This window comes from Telopea speciosissima, unplaced genomic scaffold (assembly GCF_018873765.1).
Source record: "Telopea speciosissima isolate NSW1024214 ecotype Mountain lineage unplaced genomic scaffold, Tspe_v1 Tspe_v1.0059, whole genome shotgun sequence".
In the NCBI taxonomy this organism is placed as follows: domain Eukaryota; kingdom Viridiplantae; phylum Streptophyta; class Magnoliopsida; order Proteales; family Proteaceae; genus Telopea; species Telopea speciosissima.
In genome coordinates, this window is record NW_025317395.1 from 1 (window position 1) to 13,046 (window position 13,046).

Here is a 13,046-nt window from a genome sequence, read left to right on the forward strand (position 1 = left end):
CATTTTGACATATGTTTATTTTTCAGTTTAAACTAGACCAGGTGGGTCGTTTGGGGTTATTTGGGGGCATTTCTGTACTTTTTTGGGTTTGGGATTCTCTAAAAAGAGTCTTTATCTCTTATTAGATGTGTGGATGCGATGTTGTGGGTCGTGACCTTCGAATCGATACCTATTTTGGCGTATGTTCATTTTCGGTTTACACCAGACCGAGTGGGTCGTTTGGGGTTATTTGGGGGTATTTCTGTACTTTTTTTGGGTTTGGGATTCTCTAAAAAGTGTTCTTATCTCTTATTAGACTTGTGGATGTGATGTTGAGGGTCATGACCGTCGAATCAATACATATTTTGACATATGTTCATTTTCGGTCCAAACCAGACCGGGTGTGTCGTTCGGAGTTATTTGGGGGCATTTCTGTACTTTTTTGGGTTTGGGATTTTCAAAAAAGTGTCCTTATCTCTTATTAGACGTGTGGATGCAATGTTGAGGGTTGTGACTTGCGAATCGATACCTATTTTGACATATGTTCATTTTTTGTTTAAACCAGACCAGGTGGGTCGTTTGGGGTTAGTTGGGGGCGTTTCTATACTTTTTTGGGTTTGGGATTTTCTAAAAAGTGTCCTTATATCTAATTAGACATGTGGATGCGATGTTGAGGGTCGTGACCTTCGAATCGATACCTATTTTGACATATGTTCATTTTCAGTTTAAATCAGAACGGGTGGGTCATTTGGGGTTATTTGGGGGTATTTCTGTACTTTTTTGTGTTTGGTATTTTCTAAAAAGCGTCCTTATCTCTTATTAGACATCTAGATGCAATGTTGAGGGTCGTGACCTCCGAACCGATACCTATTTCAGCATATGTTCATTTTCGGTTTAAACCAGACCGGGAGGGTCGTTCGTGGTTATTTGGGGGCATTTCTGTACTTTTTTGGGCTTGGGATTTTCTAAAAAGTGTCCTTAACTCTTATTAGACGTGTGAATGCAATGTTGTCGGTCGTGACCTTCGAATCGATACCTTTTTTTTTCCGATAAGTAAGTTGTGTATGTATAGAAGAAGAAAAGAAAGATACAAGAGACGGCAGCCTACTATCTCCCCTTAGACAGACCTAAGGAGGAGGAAGGCCCCACACCCCCGAGGACAAAACCCCTCGGAAAAACAAGGAGAACAAGCCAAAAACCCATTTAGGGAGGCCTAAACTGGGCCTTACCAACAGATTCATCATGAATCAGACACATCAGGTCCTCATGAAACTCAGGAGGATACATAATAGTTTTCCCATCCCCACTATTTATGGAAGCAATAAAGTCTGCTGGTTGGTTCAGTTCTCTCCAAACATGCCTCACTTCATAACGAGCCAACTGGTCCAACCTAGAGATTATCTGGTACTTCAAAGTATAAACATTCCAAGGGCAGCTAATCACATCTGTAACAATCTCCACAGCCAACTTCGAGTCAGATCTAATAGAAACATGATGGAGGTTCCTCTCTAAGCACAAAACCACTCCTCTGTGGATAGCTATCAATTATATGCTAAGAACCGAAGCCTCCAACCCTTTACCAACATTGGCCAAAATCGGTTCTCCTAAGGAATCTCGAATGAGACCCCCATAAGCAGCTCTATCTCCATTGAAGGACCCATCACAATGGAGTGAAATCAAATGAGCAAGGGGTTTTGGCCAGAAACAGAGTTTGGGAACCAAATTGGCCCACTGCACTTGGACCCCCCACTTGTCAACCAAAAATTGATTCCTAGGAGTATGGCCAGCCAATATCAGACATTGAGAACCTTTAGTGAAAACATCAAATTTGATGTCTTGAAGGATCTTATCATAAGACCTTGATTGATTACTGAAGAGCCGTTGATTCCTCTCCCACCAAACATGATAAATCGTCGCACAAAAAGCAAGCTTGGGAATAATATCCATCTTATCTTTAGCTCAAACCACATGAGAAAGCCAGTTGACCACATCAGTCAGGGCAGCAGGTCCTTTGCCATTGAGAGAACACATAGAGCTAACCCTATCCCATATGGTATTAGAAAAGGGACAGGCAAAGAAGAGATGGGCATGGCTCTCTAAACCTCCTCAACACAGGATGCAATTCTGTCCTACAGCAATATTCCTTCTAATGAGTTGGTCTTTAGTTGGCAACCCTCCCATCAGGCACCTCCAGGTAGTACAAGAGTGCCTAGGAAAAAAACCAGGAAACCAAACAAGCTTATGCCAATCCACCTTGGTTGCACTACTTCTAATAAGATCCCAAGCCGACTTGGTAGTAAAGAGACCATTAGGTGTTACCTTCCACACAATAAGATCCTCCATACTACTCACAATAGGAATACTAGGGAGATCCCTCGAGATAGTAATCAGATCAAAAGAGCCCTGAGGGGGTAGGTAGGTGCCAATGGCCATCCCTAATAAAGTCCGAAACCATAGCAAGCCGGTGAGAACCAGCATCATAACGGGTCCGATCCCCATATCTTTTAATCAAAACCCCTTTGGGATGCCAATTATCCAACCACAGTCTAGTAGCTTGGCCATTCCCAATAATATGATGGATATGTGGCTCAACCTGATCTCTAAATTTGAGTACTTTCCACCAAACCCAAGAGCAATTCTGGGGGATCTTTACAGTCCAAATAGAATCATTCTTTAGGTAGTGGGTATTGACCCACCTAACCCAAAGACTGTCCTTCTTAGTCCACCAAATTTATTTAAAAATCCCCGCAATATTCATATAAGAAATTCTCCTAATGCCAAGGTCCCCTTCAGCCTTAGGTTTGCAAATCTTGTCCCAAGAAATGTAATGTACCTAATGATCAAGAGACGGGCCAGACCAAAGGAAGTTGGAGAAGATGGATTCCAGCTTTTTCTTTAGAGCTCCAAGAAGATCGGAAATCCCTGACCAATAAATGTAGTAGCCTTGAAGAACAGAGCTTAAAAGTTGAAGCTACCCTGCAAAAGACAAGAGCCGTGCTTTCCAACCATCAAGCCTACTCCGCACTCGATCCAAAATAGAAGAGCAATCTGCAAAAGCCAGCTTTCGAGAAATGAGAGGAACACCTAGATACCGGATAGGTAACTTGGTATCCACAAAGTGCGTTAAGGGTGAGGCCCCCTAAAATAATAGAGGACTTGCCCTGTTGAGTTTCAACCCAGAGTAGGTATGAAAATCATCCAAGGCCCCCAAGCAGGCCAAAATAGAATCCGTGGTGGCCTTCACAAAGATCATCAAGTCGTCTACAAAGATAAGGTGGGAAAGGTGGGAACTCTTACACCTGGGAAGGAGGCTAATTCTACCCTCCACCTCCAACTTCCTCATCAAGGCTGAAAAACCCTCCATGGCAATAGTGAACAAATAGGGAGAAATAGGGTCCCCCTGCCGAATTCCCCTCCCCCCTTTGAAAAAACCAGCAGGACTTCCATTCAGTAAGATGGAGAAGCAAGGAGTATCAACACAAGCCTTCACCCAACCAATAAACTTCTGTGGGATACCCATTCTTTCCATTATATCAAACAAGAACTTCCTACTAAGGGAGTCATATGCTTTATGAAGGTCAATCTTCAGCACTGCTGTTGGGCTAGAACCTTTCTGCTCAATACCTCGAACCACATCATGGCAGACAAAGATGTTGTCCACAATAGACCTCCCCTTAATAAAAGCCGATGGGAATCACTTACCACCTGCCCAACTATTCCTTGTAATCTATTTGATAAGATTTTTGTAATGATCTTATAAAAAAAGATTGCAAAGAGCTATGGGCCTATATCCAGCAAAAGAAGAGACATCTCCCGTCTTAGGAATCAAGCTAATAAAAGTAGCATTAATCGAACTAGGAAGGCAAGACTTCTTAAAGAACCATTTCACTGCCAAAGTCAAATCCTCACCAACTACTTCCCAAGAATGCTTGAAGAAAGTAGCCCCAAACCCATTCGGTCCTGGAGCTTTGGAATTTTTCATTGCAAACACAACCTCCATAATCTCCTTATTGGACACCCTCCCAATAAGACCTTCTTGTTGGGCATGGGATAAGCCATAATGCAAGGGAACCGTGCTAGGAAAAAAACCACCATCCACCGAATCAGTCCCAAACAATTTCTTATAAAAAGAGATAGCTTCATCTTTAATCTGGCTGGAATCCTTAACAATGTCACCTGCTTCCCCTTGAATTTCCAGAATATGCTTCCTATTCTGCCTATAGATCATGGACTTGTGAAAGAAGCTATTATTCCCATCCCCCAGCTGAATATGCTTCACCCTTGATTTCTCCCTCAAAAACTTTTCTTCAATGACCAAAGCTTCCCATAACTTCATCTTAGCTTGAGACTCCAACAGAACCAGATTTGGGTTATCAGGGTGATCACCAAGATTGCATTGAATTTGGAACAAATCAGCCTTTGCAGCCTTCACCGCAACGAAAACATCTCCAATACACTCTTTGTTCCATTTTTTCAGTTCCTTTTTAACATTCCTTAACCGGGCAGCAAACCTCAAGATAGGATTGAGAGCCATGCTAACCGGCTGCTCCTAGCCCTTCCGAACCATATCATCATAGCCATCCCTGCCAATCCAAGCCTAAAAATACCTAAAAGGTTTAGGTCCAAAATTAGCCTCATCTAACACAGCCAGCACTACTAGAGAGTGGTTAGAGAGACCCGGAGGGAAAAAAGTAGCCTTTGAAGATCTGAAAACATCCACCCAAGCCAAGTTGACCAACACTCTATCAAGCTTATAACAGATCCTAGCATCGCCACTTTGTCTGTTATTCCATGTCATAGCTTCCCCTTTCCACTTTAAATCAATCAGCCCAGAGTCATCAATAAAAGTGTTGAAATCATCAACAGCCTCCAACCGAACAGGTTCCCCACCAAATTTCTCATTTTGATTTCGATTAACATTGAAGTCCCCTAAAACAGTCCAAGGGGTAGTAGTAGCACCAGCAATACTCCCCACATCCTCCCACAACACCTTCCGGCCTGCCACAGTATTTTGAGCATACACTATAGTGCATAGAAAAGAGTTTGAGGTACCCACAACCGACACCTTAACATGAACAAACTGCTTAGATTTCTGAATTTCTTCAACATTAAAAAAATTAGGGTCCCAACCCAACCAAATCCAAACAGTATTATCAGACTCCCCATTGTGCACATAATTCCAATCTGAAATAAAATTATCAAAAATGGCAGCACAATTCTCCAACCTAACTTTAGTTTCTAAGAGACAAACCAATTTAGCTTGATGGTCTTTGCACACCTTCTTAATCCCTAGCTGTTTGGTTGAGGCATTCATGCCTCTAACATTCCAGACTAAACACTTCATTTAGCAACTAGGTTAAAGCCATCAACTCCACCCCTAGCCTCACTAGAGTCTTTCGGGTTTACAAGGGCCCGTTGGGCCTGGAACTTGGACCCCCTCCCCATGGGTCAGCCCAGAATAGAAGAAGAATTAGAACTAGATTGACCCATACCTTTTCCAGAAAGCCCTTTATAAGTACCGTGGTCCCTCGGGACGAGGGTTTCCTCAGCCCTTATGTGTGTGTGTATATGGATATGGATAATATTGATAAATAGGGGATTGGGATCATGCTTACAACTTCAGACTTATCAATATGGAAATCTTCCATCATTCTTGCCCAATTTGCTATGGATCCTTGGAGAGGTTGTATGAGAAGATGTGGTGCCGGTCCTTCTTCCTCTTCTTCAATGATCACCGCCACTTCGAACAGTTCGTCGATCCCTTGATCCCCTGTGAATTCCTTCTTGCTGGCTTGATCCAATTCCATGGCTATCCAATCCACTTCGTTCTTAAAGAATATTTCAAGTCCTGGTAGACGTTCGCCCTGCTCTTGATTGAACCATGGTTCTGGATTTCCACAATAAGGGAAGTCTTCTCCCTCTTTCACGAAGTACCCGTTCAGAGTCTTGAAGTATGGCTCACCATTTGCCGCACTATTCTTCTGTCCTGTGGCTTTCTTCCTTGGGTTCTTCAGGTTAAACCCTAATCCACAACGGTTGGCATTGGCTGGTATCTTTGGGAACGCCGGTACCCCCTGTTGGTTTTTTCCCAATCCTAATCCAGGGAAATATTTCATCTTTCTCATAATCTTTACAGAGGCCTCGCTCCACATTGTCAGGAATTTTCCTAGACTCTGGTCTTCTTCACTTGTAGAGGTAGTACAAATGTGGCCGATTTCAAACCCCCCAGCTGCACTTCCTGCGAAGATGAACCACCTACTTCAATGTTGGCCAAAGTGTGTACCATTTCTGGGTCTCCAAAAATGGTAATCACTTTCTGATCATATATGAACTTCAGCTTTTGATGAAGACTTGATGCTAGGGCTCCCGTTGAATGTAGCCATGGTCTTCCAAGCAACATATTGAAGGATGCTTGAATGTCGATGACTTAGAAGTCTATGCTAAAGCAGGCTGGTCCAATCTTGACACTGGTGGTAAGAATCCCAATTACCTCCCTTCTGAAATTGTCGTATGCCCTGATGGTTTGACTGGATGACTTCATCTTGTCTAGAGATAAACCCATGCATCTGGCTGCTTTGAGGGGCATTACATTGAGGGCGGACCCATTGTCTATCAGAACTTGGGGGACCTGATTCTTGTTACATTCCACTGTAATGTAAAGTGCCCGGTTGTGATTCTTTCCTCCTGGGGGTAAATCTTCTTCTGAGAAAAAGAGTGACTGAATGGCATAAGTGGCCCCCACTATGTGAGATAATTCCTCAGGCCCCATTTCTATGGGTACTTGAACCTTGGTAAGAGCTTTCAAAATAGCTTCTCGGTGGGTTGGTGACGCCATTAACAATCCCCAGATTGAGATATTAGCTTGGGCTTTCTTCAATTGGTCTAGTACTAGGTTTTCTGGCTCAACAACCGCCATTGATTGGCTAGACCGATATTTTTCCACTGTCAACTCTTTATTCTTGAAGTTTCGGCCACTCCTGGTTTCCGCCACATCTGACTCTCTTTCTTTGATAACCAATCGGACTGGGCAAAAGTCTCCATCTTCTTCGTCACTATCAGTGATGATAAGAGGACCCTTGGGACAAATTCGGGTTTTACCTTCTTCACCAGATAAGGCCATAATAGACTTCCGGGCCTGATTTAGGATTCCTGATAAGGTTTCTTGCTTTTCAGCAACCTGTTGGACTGTATGAGATTCTTCTGGTGCCAATTGGTTAATGGCATGAAAGGCTTCTGAAGCCACTTGGTACATCTTTCTTGCTTCCGCCAATGACTTATAGAAGTTACAATCCTTCTTTTCTCCTTGAGAAACTGAACTTTCGGACCTCTCTTCTAGGCTTGAAATAACTGGGTGGATATTCCCTGTTGGGTCATTTATTGTTCCTCCCTCATTGACATGACACATATAGAAATCATCGTGTGCTCTTGCCCACGCATGGTATTCTCTGTTACCCTGATTTGGGGACGAAGGAGGAGTCCCACATAAGTCTTGTGCCAAGGCCAAAGTTAGCTTTACAGAGTTTTCCAAATGACGAATTGCTTGAGGGAGCGCCCACTGTTCTCTAACAGGTTCCAGCTATTGAAGCTCCTCCTGGTACTTATCATCCAAGACCACCGTTCTCATGAGCATTTCCTGGATTTTATCCACATCCCAGTGGATCTTTTTCACCTGAAATGATAAGTCCCACGGTGCAGGTCCGCAAATGTTCTCATACTTCTCTAGACGTGTCCTTGGTTGCCAAGGTTCCTCATCCCCCGTTTCTTCTTCCCCTTCGGACACTTCATCATTGGATTCCTCTGACGCAGATTCTTGCTCACTTTCCTCTTCTTCAGATGATTGTTCTTCTTCTAACGGCTCTTCCCCTTCCTCATCGATGTCCATAGGAAAGATACCCCTGGTGGGGTCAATCTGAAATTCCCCGAGGCTGATATCGTTGATCCATGCGTCCCATGTTTCACTTCTTCGGGGTGGATCCGGTTAGGAGAATGAATCTGAATACAAGACCAGGTCTTCTGGAGGAGTTCCGAACAGATCACAGGCCAAAGCATTGACTAACCAAGTCATGTTTTTCAGCTCATGGAGGGTTCGAGCGAGTACATCGCTCTCATTTGGCATCACCAAGCTCTCACAACGTGCTGCGAAGTTACTACACACCAAATCTAGAAATAGAGAAGTAGCCTTGTATAGGATCTCTTGAGTATTGGTGAAAACATCGAGTATATCTATGACCTGGTAGAAGGCACTCATGCTCCAACGCTCAAAATCTTCTCTGGACACCGTCCAATCGCCTCTGGGAACCTCTGGAGATGATATCTCCTCATCATCTCTGCTTTCATCCTCATCTGATGATATGGGTTGAATAAGGCTAGTAGGGTCATTATTATCATCGCTTCTGATGTTATTTACCCAATCCATCGCTTCTACTCCTTCGTCCTCCATCGTTGGACTTTGCTTGGCATACTCTATCCATCCCTCGTGGATTTCTTGGTCGTCTTCCTCATCTGAGCTATTGTCAGTATCCCCCCCTATATGGACAAGAGAGACTTCTTCGGCCAGAGCTTGTCCAATAGCTAGTGCTGAGATTGCTTTAAGGAGTTGAGGTGTGACTCTGGTGATTTCATTCCCTTCTTCTTCTTCAGGAACCAGGTGACATATTTCGGATGATGAGAAACCATACTTGCACGATGGTGTCATTGTCTCGAGACCCTCTAATCCATACTCCAAGAAATCCAACTTTTAAAGCTAGTTGATGGATGCTATACCTCTGCCTTGGTCACATGGTTGCCCGCCTGTTCGGATATTCCCGTCACAGTTGGTTCGGGCGCAATAAACGCAAACTTGCATCCTTTCTGCCCATGCTTGCCATGATTGTTCATCTCTTCCTAAATACCATGGGATGGGCTGGATCAATGTAGTAGGATCTTGGAATGATGTCTCTTCCTGCAACATGTTTACTGACCCTGTAGATGACTCTGGGGAATATGTCCCCTTCACCAATGGTTGTGAGATTTTCCATGCAGGTATCTGGTTTTCTACCCATGTGGCGCCTTCTGACTTTGGATGATAGAAAGGGGAATCGGGCCGATCCACTTCCTGAGACACCTCTTGTCGAATCTGTGGCTCTTTTCCCTCCTTAAGTTTCTTGGTCAACATTGCTATATAGACGTGTGCCTTCATTAGCTTCCTCTTCCCGACTGGATGGATCAAAGTGGTAGGATCTGCTTGCTCGGCATCTTCTTGAAGCATGTTTACTCCATGGTTAGGTAGAGGATTTGTGGTGACATTTGGCTGTTGCTTCTTCTGAAGTTCAATTTTGCCCTCGTCAATCAAGTCCTGGATCGCATGCTTAAGAGCTAGGCATCTATCCATATGATGGCCTTTTTGGTCGTGGTAATGACAGTACAGATTGGGCTTATACCAGGTAGGTGGATTGTTCAAATCCACAGGCCTAGGAGGAACTGAATTGATCATTCCCTGCTTCTTGAGCTTGGTGAATAACAATGAGGGTGTCATTCCTTTAAAGTTGAAATTCCTCCTGGATGCTTCAGATTCAGTTTGGATCACAAGAGAGGTGGATCCTGCAGCTACCACCTGGACTTCTGCCACCTAGCTGCTTGTCCCTACAGTATTTCCTCCTTTGGCTCTTGGGCTTTCCTTGCCAAATAGGTTCCTGATGCTTCACGGGTCATACCCTGATTCTGCCTTTCTTTAAAGATCTTATCTTCAATCTTCTTCCCAATTATAACAAGAGCATCAAATGTTTTGATGTGCTGGTAGTATATCTTCTCACGGTACTCCCCATACAGATTTTCTAACAATATCTCGACCTGCTCCTCCTCAGTAGGGTGGTTTCACATTTTTGCAACCTTCTCCCTGAACCGCATGATGTAGTTTGAGAACTCTTCACTTGGTTCTTGCTTCAAGGTTTCCAATTCTCTTCGAGTAATATCCATCTCGGTGTTGTATGAATATTGCTTAGTGAATGCTTTAACCACAGAGGCCCATGACTGGGTTTGAGTGTGATCAAGCTGGGTTAACCACCTCAAAGCAAATCCAGCCAAAGAATACAAGAACACCTGTCCCATTTGGTTTTCAGAAAGTCCCCATGATCTGGCAATGGTGGCAAAAATCTTGAGATGAGCCCTAGGATCTCCCGATCCATCAAACTTATCCAATTTCCACTTGAAATCTTCGGGAAAGAACACCAGGTCTTCTTCATCTTTCTCTTTGACTTTGCCCTTGACAACCACTTCCAACTCGACTACTTTTTCTCTCATTTTCTTCTCCCTTTTAGTCTCAGGAGGGTCCATAGGGTGGCTGTCTTCCCCCTCTTCTATTGGTATAATGATTGGAGTCTTGAGGGTTGCGGGGTTGCTTTTTTGGACTTCTTGCTCTGCTGGTCCAGCTATGGATCGCCCCTAGATAGTTCATTGACCGACTGAACTAGTTGTGCCATGAGTTGCCGCATTTCGGCCATGTCTACTTACAGCCTATCCACTCGATCTTCGACGTGACTTTCAGACAGGTGATCCTCCGGAGGATTCATGTTACTCACAAGTGATATCTCAGAAGATGAACTAGAAGAATGAGAAGGAATCAGGGATCTTGAGGAGAATGGTGGGCTGGCTCGAGTCAACCTTCTGTCGCGTCGGAACCAGATGGATAAGGATGAAATCGTGCTTCTACAAAAGAGAGAAGAATACCTAGTTTAGACCCTAAGAAGGCTAAAGAAGAATTTTATTTTATTTTTTTTTGTCATTTTTTCTTTTTGAGTTTTTTTTTTTTTGGTATTTTATGACATTTGTTTCATATCATTTTTTTTTTTTTGATAGGTAAGTGTGATTGTATTAAAGAAAAAAAAGAAGAATATACAAGGAAGGCAGCCCTTACCCCAACCCCTTAGACTGGCCTAAGAGGAAAGGGAGGGCTCCAGAGACACCACGAGGACAGGCCCTCGGTAATACAGCCCAAAGAAAAAGGGAAAATACTCAAAATGAAGAGGTCCTGAAATAAGCTTTACAGTCCGCATCATTCTGGATCAACTCCACCAACTCTAGGGGAAACTCCGAGGGATTAAAGATAGATTCCCCATCCCCAGTATCAATGGCTGCTATGAAGTCTGCTGCCTGGTTCATTTCCCTCCAAACATGCCTAATTTCTTTGCTATGTAACTGCTCACAAAGGGAAATAATACGACCCTTCAAGACCTGCATGGCCCATGGGCAGCCAACTTCACCATTTAAGATATCCACTGCAAGCTTGGAATCCGATCTAATAGAAACACGACGAAGATCATTTTGAATGCACAACATAATCCCCCTAAGGATAGCCATGAGCTCCATGCCAAGAACCGAATTTTCCTCTCCCTTTCCAACATAGGCTAAAATGGCAGCCCCTGTAGCATCTCGAATGAGCCCTCCATAGGAGGCTCTATCAGCCGTCAAGGACCCATCACAATGAAGGGCTATCATGTGTGCGGGAGGCCTGAACCAAGCACAGGTTTTTTGAGTAATAACTTTCCAATCCACTCTAATACCCCAACTTTCTGCAAGGAATTGATTCCTAGGATTTTAGGCAACCAAAATAGGGAGAGCAGCACACTTGGTCACAACATCAAACCTAATAGCTTCAATAATCTGATCATAGGACCGGGCCTTGCTTCTAAACAGCCTTTGGTTTCGCTCCCACCAAATGTGATGCATCGTAGTACGAATGCCAATTTGGGAATAATATCCATCTTGTCATTAGTGCAGCCAACACCAGAAAGCCAGATAATTGCATCCTTAAGGTTGGAAGGTCCCCCACCACTTCGTGAATAAAGAGAGCTAATCTTCCCCCAAATAATGCTGGGGAAGGAGCATTTAAAGAAGAGATGCTCATGACTCTCCATACCTGCCCAACAAAAGACACAATTCAGCCCAACAGTAATGTTTCTCTTGATAAGCTGGTCTTTGGTGGGAAGGGCCTTCATAAGACACCTCCAAGTAGTACAAGAATGTCTAGGGAAATTCCCAGCAAACCAAATATATTTATCCCAACCACTTTATGAGAAGCCCTTCTAATAGTGTTCCAAGCCGATTTGGTACTAAACAGGCCATTAGAGGTTTTCTTCCAAATAGTGAGGTCATCTCCACCAATCAAGAGGGGAACATGAACTAAATCTCCCCAAGCACTAATCAGGTCAAAAGAACCGTAGGATCGGGGATGCCAATCCCCTTCTTGGATCAAATTCGAGACCCAAGCCATGCGTTGAGAACCCGCATCATATCTAATTCTGTCCCCATATTTATTGAGCAACACCCCTTGAGGATGCCATTTATCAAGCCAAAGACGAGTTGAGTTTCCAGACCCAACAATATGGTGAATGTGGGGTTCAACCAAATCCCTATACTTTAGCACTTTACGCCAAACCCATAAGCAATTTTGAGGGGTTTTCACAGTCCAAATGGAATCATTCTTTAAATACTGAGAATAAACCCATCAAAGACTATCTTTCTTAGAAAGCAATCCACCAGATTTGCTTTAGGATTCCGGCAGAATTCATATCAGAAATTCTCCGGATACCCAACCCCCCTTCATCTTTTGGTTTGCAAATATTATCCCAGGAGATATAATGTACCTTACGCTCCAAAGAAGGCCTGGTCCAAAGAAAGTTCGCGAACATGGACTCCAGCTTCTGTTTTACTCCACTCGGAAGGGCAAAGATACCCGACCAATAAATGTAGCAGCCTTGGAGGACCGAACTAAGGAGCTGCAAACGGCCAGCAAAGGATAGAAACCGAGCTTTCCAACCATCAAGGCGCCGCCTCACCAGGTCAAGAATAGCAGAGCAATCTGCAATAGAAAGCTTGCGGGAAATTAGGGGAACACCAAGGTACCAAATGGGCAGCTTAGTATCCACGAAATTCGTTAATTCCAAAAGTTGCAGTCTAGCCGTTTGGGTAAGGCCCCCTAAAATAATAGAGGACTTAGCTCTGTTGAGTTTCAACCCAAAATAGGTATGAGAGTCATCCAAAGCCCCCAAACAGGCCGAAATAGAATCCGAGGCAGCCTTCACAAATATCAT

The 13,046-nt window shown here is 43.8% G+C and overlaps 1 protein-coding gene across 1 annotated transcript; it reads right to left on the reverse strand.

Annotated features, from left to right (window-relative positions):
- Positions 1 to 10,968: 10,968 nt before the first annotated feature.
- On the reverse strand, positions 10,969 to 11,451 carry LOC122647478. The gene has a single exon (XM_043840861.1). It carries the CDS (start codon positions 11,449 to 11,451, stop codon positions 10,969 to 10,971), a length of 483 nt encoding a protein of 160 aa, XP_043696796.1.
- Positions 11,452 to 13,046: the final 1,595 nt, after the last annotated feature.

Coding starts and splice junctions, on each gene's coding strand:
- LOC122647478 (XM_043840861.1), bottom strand. CDS start 11,451: ATGATAGCCCTTCATTGTGATGGGTCCTTGACGGCTGATAGAGCCTCC.